The 10,418-nt window shown below is 51.9% G+C and overlaps 1 protein-coding gene across 15 annotated transcripts in view; it reads left to right on the top strand.

The window, feature by feature from the left end:
- The first annotated feature begins 738 nt into the window (after positions 1–738).
- The window catches only part of TRIM9 (tripartite motif containing 9), a 73,913-nt gene continuing 64,233 nt past the window's right edge, over positions 739–10,418 (top strand). For all 15 annotated transcript variants that reach the window (XM_080395505.1, XM_080395510.1, XM_080395504.1 and 12 more), the window contains exon 1: positions 739–2,494. In XM_080395505.1, the coding sequence (XP_080251631.1) occupies positions 1,544–2,494 (951 nt within the window). In that variant the 5' untranslated portion in view covers positions 739–1,543. The remainder of the gene's footprint in view (positions 2,495–10,418) is intronic.

The following is a 10,418-nucleotide window of genomic DNA, read 5'->3' as shown; positions in this document are numbered from 1 at the left end:
CCCCATGGCTTGGCTGTTGAGCATCGGGATCCCAAAGCCAATCTCTCCACACCCTCAGTAACTGCCTGTGAACAGCAGCAAGGGTTCATCCTTTCCTTTGGGCTAGGGCCCTGTGCCGCACAGGTGGAATGAGAAACCAACCTTCTTTGGCTCCTCACCGCCCCCACGGTGGCTTCACAGACTCTGCAGCCCCTCTGAGCACCAATTTCACGGTCCAGGCCGGACTCTGCCCTCAAGCTCCCATACCATATTTCTCACTTCACGGCTTCTCTCCCAAGAGAGGTCCAAAGACACTGTCATGGGAGGTGCAGAGCAACTGTGCTAACAGGCAGCCCCAAACACGTGCACAGAGAGGGGAATAAGAGACAACACAGAGACATTCCAAGGAATCTTATTTTTCCGTTGGCTGAAAAGGAACCGCTATGCCACATTGCATGTTGCCAGGATATTTTGAAGACCTTAGATGACCTTCAGACTAAGCACAGTTGACAAGCCAGCCGCAGGCGACCCACCAGGCCCCTTCACACCCACCGGGCACCCCAGGCTCAGGGACCATGGCATGCCACCCCAAGCACCCTGCCTGTGCCCCCACCATGCCAGGGCAGACCTGCCTATTGACGCAGTCACCTTACTGATACAGTTAATAGAAAGAGTGTGTTGCATTATATTTGTGTGGTTACTCTAGTAATTATCATTATAGCCTCATGACCTAGTCCTTCAGCAGGCTTCTTGCCTTGTGCTGTCAGAGGAAACTGCAGAAGCCCCTGGAGCGCCCCCGTATCGCACACATGCCCCGTCCTCTGCAAAGCTTCCCCTCAGATACACTCTCCCTGGAATGGGGGCTCCTTTCTTACCCTGCTGCCCTTTGCAGCACTGCTGCTGTCACGCAGCCATGGCCACAGGGCTCAGTGCCCCACAAAAGCCCCCCACAGCGGAGCCTCACCTGCTGGGTCCCCTTACAAACCAAACAGCAGAGAGGCTGCAAACAGTCCTGCGGCCATCGAACTAGCGGGGATTTTCTGCAAGGAGCCCAGGCCACCTTCCCTGCAGGCTGAGCCGACCACCGCAGTACCCCTGAGGGCTGGGACCTGCCTCTCGCTACAGTAACCCAACACACAGCCCCGACGCGCCAGCCGCACGCAGCGGGACCCTGCCGGCCCTCCCGCTGCCGGCAGCGAGACCCCTGAAGCCCCTCAACGGCCAGGGGACACTGCAGTGTGGGGGCCTGAGGGAGGCCGCCATCTTGGGGGGCACCCCTGGGCCTTGGGGCAGGCTGCTGCGGGGAAGGCGAGCAGCCCGCGGGGAAGGCGAACAGCCCGTGGCGGTAGGGACAGCTGCCGCAGGACGCACGGTCGGGATGCGAGGCGGGGGGAGCCGCGGCGGGGGTGGCCCCAGGGCCAAGCCCCGTGGGCTGGCACCGACCTCGTAGCTCCGCACCTCAGCCCTGAGGAGAGACCCCCGCAGCGCCGCCGGCGGGCGGGTGACGAACAGACGGCGCAGCCAATCGCAAGGCGCAGTCCGCCTCCCCGTCGGCGGCGGCCCAATGGCGAGGCGCGGGGCGGGGCGGAGCGGAGCGCGGGCGGGCGGCAGGCAGTCGGCGCTGAGGCGTGGGGCGGTGCGGGTGGCTCCTCTGGCTCTGCCGCGGCCGCTGCCGGTGCCGCGCCGCTGCCCTCCCTCCCCTATGGAAGAGATGGAAGAGGAGCTGAAATGCCCGGTGTGCGGCTCCTTTTACCGGGAGCCCATCATCCTGCCCTGCTCGCACAACCTGTGCCAGGCGTGCGCCCGCAACATCCTGGTGCAGACGCCGGAGTCGGAGTCTCCGCAGAGCCGCCGCGCCTCGGGCTCGGCCGTCTCCGACTACGACTACCTGGACCTGGATAAGATGAGCCTGTACAGCGAGGCGGACAGCGGCTACGGCTCCTACGGCGGCTTCGCCAGCGCTCCCACCACCCCCTGCCAGAAATCCCCCAACGGCGTCCGCGTCTTTCCGCCGGCCGCCCCGCCGCCCCCCGCCGCCCTGGCGCCGCCGCCGCCGCGGAACGCCTGCCTCACCTGCCCGCAGTGCCACCGCAGCCTGGTGCTGGACGAGCGCGGGCTGCGTGGCTTCCCCCGCAACCGCCTGCTGGAGGGCGTCATCGACCGCTACCAGCAAGGCAGGGCGGCGGCCTTGCGCTGCCAGCTCTGCGAGAAGGCGCCCAAGGAGGCGGCCGTCATGTGCGAGCAGTGCGACGTCTTCTACTGCGATCCCTGCCGCCTGCGCTGCCACCCGCCGCGGGGCCCGCTGGCCAAGCACCGCCTGGTCCCACCGGCCCAGGGTCGCGTCAGCCGCCGCCTCAGCCCCCGCAAGATCTCCACCTGCACCGACCACGAGCTGGAGAACCACAGCATGTACTGCGTGCAGTGCAAGAGCCCCGTCTGCTACCAGTGCCTCGAGGAGGGCAAGCACTCCAGCCACGAAGTCAAAGCCCTGGGCGCCATGTGGAAGCTCCATAAGGTGAGAACCGGACCCGGGCTGGCCTCTGCCAGCAGCCCCGGCCGAGCCTGGTGGCTTGGAGGTGGCCGTGCGGGGCCGCCTGTCCAGCCCACCTTGCCCCACGAAGCCCACCTTGCCTCAGCTGGCAGGCTGGGAGCATCGCCACTCGCCCTCTCCTGCGCTGGGACTGCGTTTCGTACCCTTGCTTGAGATGAGAGTTGTCCCCTGGCACGGGACAGGTAATGCTCCTCGTGGGTCACCAAATCGTGCCATGCCCCCATGAGCCGAAGCTCTGCCGAGGGAGCCAGCCAGGACCCATGGGTGATGTTGTGGGGGTGGATCAGGGACATTTGTGCTGCAGAGCTGGAAAAGTGATGGGGAGCGATGCTTTCATGAGGAGGATGGCATGAAATAAATCTGTGGCGGGGGAGGACGGGGATGCGGGAGCTGGGTGCTGCTGAGGAAGGGCTGCTGCTGAGGAAGGGCTGCTGCCTCCTCCCGCACACCGTCATGGGGAGGAGGAGGGACGGCAGTGGGCAAGCAGGCAGCGCGGTAGCGGAGCCTTTCACTGAATACTGATCAGCTCCTCTTGAGCGTACTCACTCCCACACGCATCCTCGCTGGAGGAGAGGCTTGCAGTGCTTGAGGCAGGGATGCAGCTGGTATTAGCTTCAGCTCAAGTCCGCTGCCTCTCCCTCTTTGTGCCAGTGACCCCCTCGCTGAAGGAACTGGGGCAGAAGTGACTGGGACACAGGCGGACAGGGCATAAGGGGATGAGCATCACTCGTCAGATGAACATTGAAATAATTGTCCTCTGCTGCAGCAAATCTGTGCAGGCAGGAGCAGGTGGAGGGACCTGTGACAAGGAGTTGGGGAGAGATGAGTAGGTGTGTGATTCCCGCCCCCTCCCCCATCAAAAGGGGCTCAGCTGGATCACTTTGGCAGGAACATCCCTGTCATGTTTTGGCAGGCTCCGTGCTGGTGTGTGGCTCTGTGGAGGATGCAGACTGCTGAGCTGCAGCTCTGCACCCTGTGTTGGGTCATTGGGTGCATGCAGGGACAGGCTGTCGCTTGACATGATGCCCCTTGAGAGGGCTGTGGGGAGAGCATAACCGCATTATGTTGCCGTGGGTGGAGAGGGTACAGCAGTGCCCGTTGCTGCTGGATAGGGCTTGTCCTGACCCCCTTTTACCTCCTCCCCAGCTTTTCAGCACTCTTGCAAAGATGAAGCCCATGTGCCAGAGCAGTTTTGGTGCCCCATGCCCTTGTCCTTATGCATCGGGTGCCGTCACTACTCCCAAGACCAGCGGGAGCACCCAACTGGTGTTGGGCTGCTGGGGGGCACCATGCACAGGTGACTGCTCACCCACTCACAGGAGCGCAGGGGCTCTTCACTGACATGTTAGCATAGCATGAGCTGTCGGATGCTGTGAGTATCTTGTTTCTCTTGCCTGTTACAAAACCCAGTAAGTGCCTGCTGCACGAGAGTGGTCTGTTCTCCAGAGTCTGGTCCTGGCCCAGCTCCTGGTGGAGGATGAAACCATTCGATCTGTGATGACACAGAGCAGGAGTGGAGCCGGGTCCAGCTGTCGATGTTGCTCTCCAACACAAGAGAAACCTGATGGGTGCCAGGCCTTTTCATAAGGTTTTAGCTTCACCTTCCTGCTTTGATTCAGGTGCAGCAAGGTGCTTGCTTAGACACGTGAGCATCTGGACAACTTCATATGCAAGTACTCGGATACTTCAGGTTCAGTCCTTGTTTTCTTGATTAGGATGGCTTGCTCTTCCTTGAATGCTTAGCTTTTCTTTCAGAATACCTTTTCACGGGGGAGAGCTTTAGCAGTGCAGATTTTCATTGATGTAGCTAACAGACATGGAACTGTAACATTATTTGACATAATGATTTTCATGTGATTTCTCTCAGATTTTTGGAAATGAGACAGTGAAATCACACCTGCTTTGAGTGAGCCTGCGTTTCTGCAGGGAGTTACTGCTGTTTCTGATGTTTGCTTGTGTTAGGGGAGGGAAAGGAGACTGAGTCAAATGTGGCAGTACAGTATAACTGAAGAAGGGATTTCATGGCCAGAGTTCAGATTGCTCCTGGAGATGCCATGTAACAAAATCAAGGGGAGAGGCTGTTGATATTTCAGGCTTTATCCTGTACTGGGCATTAGGAACCAAACCACCTGTGGATTTGAGTGGTGAACTTCTCGCAAAAGTATCTGTGTGTCATTTTTTGAGGAGAGAGGCCTTTGACAGCAAGACAAACTTGCTGAGAGGGTGACTGTTCCTTTTTTGCCTAATCTTTTTGCTGTGATAAGCGGTTGTAATGAGTACCTACAGCTTGCAGGAAAGGACAGAGTTGTCAACTCTTCAATTCTCCTCTGTGATTACAACACCTCTCAGTGCAAAATGTTCTTTGGGATACATCTGTGCTCTTAATTTCTGACCCAAGGAGACTGCTGCAGTCTGCAATGACCTGAGAGTGCCTTGATGAGCTGTTGTTCTTGAAAGCAGCGTTCACGGGTCAGTACATGATTGCTGGGCCCTAGGCAATTGCTGTTAAGTGCAGTGTGCTTCACTTTAGAAAGGAGACCAAAGGGGATTTTACAAACCTCTTTGGGAACTGCCCCAATTTTTGCTTTCCTCTAGCTGAGTGCTGATTGTGTGGTTCTCGCAGATGATTGTTTCAAAATAATCTGCTGAGGCACAATCAAACATAATTCAGGGAGCTAGGATTTCTAAGCCGGCCACAGATTGTGGGAAATCCTCTCTCTTCCTATCTACCTTTCAGGACAGCTGTTGGGAGAGGGGTAAATATTCAGAGAAACACAGCGGAAAATGGGTTTTTAATCTGAATTGTCCCAGTTTTGTACATATATTGCAGCTGTCTGGATTTTATCCTGACAAGCTGGAGTGTTGCTTGGCATGTCAAAAGCAGAAACACAAGATGGAGCTGAATCATTTATTCTTTGTGCATTCAACTCCCTCTTGCTTTTTGCTGGGAAGTATGTGGTGAGTGCAGGCTCAGCAGCTTGCTAATGCTTTTTTTTTTTGTGGAGAGATAGATATATACATATACAGATAAACTGTAATGGACCTCCGGGGTCACACTGTCCAGTCCCTAGGTGTCTCTGACAGCCGTGAATCCCATCCATCAGTTGATCAAGCTCTGTCTTAAAAACATTTTACCCCTGCCGATGCATATTAGAAAGATTTCCCAGAAGTTCATGTTTTCTTGTAGTGGCTTTTAAGCAGGTGTGAAAGCTTTCTGGGTTGTGGCCCAGTGCTGTTGTGTATGTGGCTATCCTCTGCACAGTGCCTGGTATGTCTCACCTTGTGGTTGGATACCCTCCCTGGAGTGGGTCATGCCTGCCAGAGCCTGCTTTTGTCTTTGAGATCGGTATCCGAACTGCAGCAAGCATGAACCTGGATTTACTGGGTGCAGAAATAAACTGAAGAGGTCAGTGGTCCCACAGTGAATGCTGATGCAAGCTTCTGCTCTCCTTTTGGGCAGTTGAGCAAGAAGCTTCACTCTGCTCTGGGTTGAGATCATGGGTTTTCTTTACAGGGGCTCAGGGGCTTTGCCTCTTTTTCCCCACTAGCATCTCTTTCACATTCCTTTTGCCTTAAACCAAGACTCTGGGGTGGGACCACTATCTGCTTTGCCTTGATGCTGAAAGGGGAGCAGGTTAGGCAGCCTATTCAGTTCCTCTTGTAGTGGAGCAGAAACAGGTCTTGACTGCAGTGGAAGGTAAATAGTGCTTTCACTTTTATGTGTGATTTAACTGCCCAGGATGGGATTGCCCAGGCTGAAAACACAAACCATCCTCAGATTGCAAACCCCTGCAGCATCTCTACAGATTGCAGTAGAGACCAACACTGTGAACGGACATTATGCACTCTGTTGAATCAGCTGTAATGACTGTTAGCAGTCAGAGGCTAATTAGCAGAGGCATTATCTAGACCTCAGCTTATCCAGACTGTCACTAGCACAGATGGGATGAGGGATGTGTGGGGACGTCTTTTAAGAACAAAAAATCCCATGTACGCTAGGTACGACTTTATTCCAGTTGGTTCACACATCTGGGGTGAAATAAGGGGTGGAAAACACTACCAGTGCCTCTTAGTTTCTGCCCAGGGGACAGCAGGCATCAGAGCCAAGACAGGGACAAGCAAACAGCATTATTCATTAGCGTACTTGGCTGGGTCTCTGTGTTAGTTGCTGGAGAATCTTCCATGGGGTGTTGCTTTCTTGAGGCCTTGAGAACATACTGCTGTTGGGTCTGTGGTAATTTCTGCGGTCCACAGCGCTTGGGGAAGTATCCAGGGAGTTGCTGTATGATGAAGATCTGTTTGCTTTTGTAAAAGTAAAATATTTACTGCTAAAACAGAAGCAGGGAGAATCCTTAATCTTTTCCTGTTGCATGCAGTGCTTTTTCCCAAGCCTTTGTTTGATGGCCTTCCAGAATCCCACCACCCTTGTTCCATCACCTGCCATCTGCAGCAGCAGCATCCCTCCTGTTCTTCTCTAGCAATGCCAAACAGACTTCCTGAGTGCTCCATTTTTCTGTGGCCAAATCCTTGAGAGTGGCAATCAGGCTGAGATGCTTTGAAGTTGAAAAAAATCAGAGAAATGTCACTAAGGTCCATGGATTTACACCAGCTTGTGTCTGCCTGGGATCCAGAGGTGATGCTGCCTTCTTGTATTAATTTATTTAGAAAACAGCTTTCTGTCAGGTGGCTCTTTCCTCTACACTTACTGCTATTAATGGAGTAAGGAGCAACCATGAATATCATGTTAATCAAAGGTAATGCGGTACAGCAAGTTCTACGAGGTGTTCTTGGAGCCCACGTGGCACTTGATGCCAGGAGATGTCCTTTTAGTTATTTGCAAATGGAAATGGGCCCAGAGCTGTCTCAGAGCGGGTGTAAATCACTGCAGCTTCGTCAGTTCCAGTGGGAAGTCCAAAAATACACCAACCTGACAGGGCGATGCTGTGTTGCACCATCTGTGCTCAGGCTCTCCAAAGGCTTTTAAGCATCTCTGCGCAGACTGGTGTCTGGTGGGATCTGTCTTCATCCAGAAGGTTCCTGTGCTCTGTAAATACCAAACCTATTCCATTCTCCCCACACAGTTATATCTGATTTTTTTTCTTCTCTTGTCCACTTTATGAGTGAAGGGAATCCCACTGGCTTGATATTTCTTGCTGTGTTTACTGTGGCGCAAGCCAGGAGCACTGCAGCTGAAATGGGTGAAAAATGGACTAATGTGGTTGAAGTCAATGACCTTAAATGTCCTTTCCAACCTAAATTATTCTATGATTCTAATTCTTGTCTCTCTTTCATGGAAATTTCAGCAGGTATCAGTACGTCACCAGAGATTCTCCTATCACCACATCCTTGTCCTGAAAAAACAGGAGAATTAATAAGCAGAGCAAACACTGCACCTCGCCTTTTGTTAAATAAATTACATGAGAGTGAGAAAAAGGCATTGGTGCTTATTTACCAGGTTTCACAAGATGTGTTCAGAGAGCTGACAGTGGTGCCGAGTGGATCTTTGTTGGTAATATGTTCTCAAGAGGCTTATGGGGCTGCTCTGCATTGCTTTTTCACATTCTTCTAAATAAACCAGCACCCGAAAGTTCAGGTTTTTAGAGGGAAAACTTGGGTTGGTGTCACTTAACAGAACCTGTTCACATATGACTACAAAATCCTGTTAAGAAGTCTTGTAGTGTTCTTTCTAGAGACCCAACACATACCATTTGGAGATATTTTCATTCTCTTTCCTAAAGTTTGAAGGAGTCTTGTGCATCCCTTAATTAACTTGCATGATTCACATACATATTCATTTAAAACAGAGTGCTTTTAAATTGCATGTGCTCTTCCCAGCTGTATGAAAGAATAATTTTTAAAAAATCACAGTTGAAACATTACAACTCCCCAACTCTCCAAGCTGCTCTTTTGTCAGCTTTGTTCCTTGCTTTGTTTGTTCTTGAGGTGAGGTGTTCTGTGTGGCTGTGGTATGCATTTTACCTGTTAAATTGGCTTATAAATAAGCCAGCTCATTCCCTGTTCATTCAGATAGTCCTGCTGGGATGAATTGGATAAATATCTATTTAGAGCAAGCACATAAGGCAAAGAGATCTCATCATGTAAATCTCTGGTGAGCCTAGCTCAGGTAGCATCCTAGAAGGAGAGGCAGAGGCCGGTGCAGCAGCAGCTCGATTACTGTGAAGAGTAAAGCAGTGGTACTAGAACTCTGGGTGAATTTCTCAAATTCTCATGGACCATCCACATTGTAACTGAAAAGGCTGTGCAAGTAAGATGGTGCTCTGGGACTGCTTTTGAGGGGTTGCTTAGTGGATGAGGGTCCTAGCAGGCAGTCATAAAAATGAAAACTATTAAACTTTGTAACAGGGAGACACATATGTATATAGAAACTGGGCCCAGCTCTCATCCATACCAGTGGCACCTCACTGATTAATGCAGAAAGGTGAAATGACCATTTATAATGCAAAGGAGACCAGAGCTGAGAACAGCATGTCAAAGAATTCAGCTTTCCTATACTGAGGAAAATTTTCGTGGCTGTCTGAACTAACTTGCATTTTGCCTTCAGAATTGAATACACCTTTCTGGGGGAGAGCCTGACATGGAGCTGGCTGGAAAAGCTCAGCGGAGGCTCAACTTTTTCTGCTAAGAGCAGAGTTTCTAGCTAGGAAAGGTAAGACCAAGTTTATTTTGAAATTTTTTTAAGCCAGCACATGGCTGTAGCAACAGGTGAGAACAGAGAGGTCCTTGACTGTGAGAGGCGATACCAAACTAAAACACGGTGGGTGCAGCATGGACTAGGTTTTGCGCTCTGGTTTTGCATTTGATTAACTAAATTCCCTGAATTACAGAAACACAGGCACATTAATAGGCACACGCTCAGTTCCATAACACAGTCAGCAGAAATTGCTCTGGAAGGGATCTAACAGTTGAGGGATTTCCCATCAGTGTTAATTACCCCTTCCCCTTTACTAACCTTATATTAGTTGATGGATTTTTAAAAAAGGATGGGATGTTAATATGGCATGCGTATTTGTTGCCTGAAGTGCTGTGACCTGGAGCCAGGGTTGCCGTTGCCCGACAGCAGGAGGTCAGATCCACAGCTGGTGTAAATGAGCAGGGCTCCACCGAAGCAGATGCCGCAGCACTGAGCCATTTGAGTGGAAGATCATGTTTGCAAGTTTGAATGCCTGATGTGGAGATCCCAGCCCGGGTTCCCACGCTGGGGCTGCTGCTTTTTCCAGCTTGGGGTAGAGGTGTAATGCCTATACACCTGGACAAAGATCAGTTGAATTATTTGCATGAACCCTGGAACCATGGCACATCTTTCAACCAGTGATCCAGTTTTTTCTTCTGTTTTGGTGGGTCAGACCCTTGCATTTAATTCCTTTTTTTTTTTTTTTTTTCCCTTTCCCCTGGCTGGCCCTTCTGGATTTGCACAGTCAGTTCCCTTTTCTTATCATGTTTAGTGTGTGTGAATTAGATGGCTTATGGCTGCGCTTTTTCAGCTCAAGGGTGCATAATGCATCCGTAGCATCACTTGTTTAAGCCTGTGCTGTGGAACTGCAGCTGCTATCCACCTGCAGCTCTTGGGGTCTTCTCTGATGAAAACCCTTCTGTCTTCCCAGATAACCAATGCCCCTTGATTCGAGAGGCATTAATTCACTAATTCTTTTAACTTCACCACTTTCTTCCTCCCGGCTTTTTACCTCTTGACATCTGTAGGCATCAGCTGTAGGCAGTGGAAAGAACTGCTCCTTTCTGGCCCCACACTCGGTGCACTGACTGCCCAGGGTCTCTGTCCCTTTGTTAGCTGGGGGCTTTGCTGTGCTGGTGGGCTTTCTGCTTGGGAAGGACCTTTATGTCTGTAGAGGCAGACTCAGAGGTCTGGGTT

The sequence above is a fragment of the Falco punctatus genome (genome assembly GCF_963210335.1).
Source record: "Falco punctatus genome assembly, chromosome: 7".
Classification (NCBI taxonomy): Eukaryota; Metazoa; Chordata; class Aves; order Falconiformes; family Falconidae; genus Falco; species Falco punctatus.
This window is presented reverse-complemented; position numbering and strand designations above follow the sequence as displayed.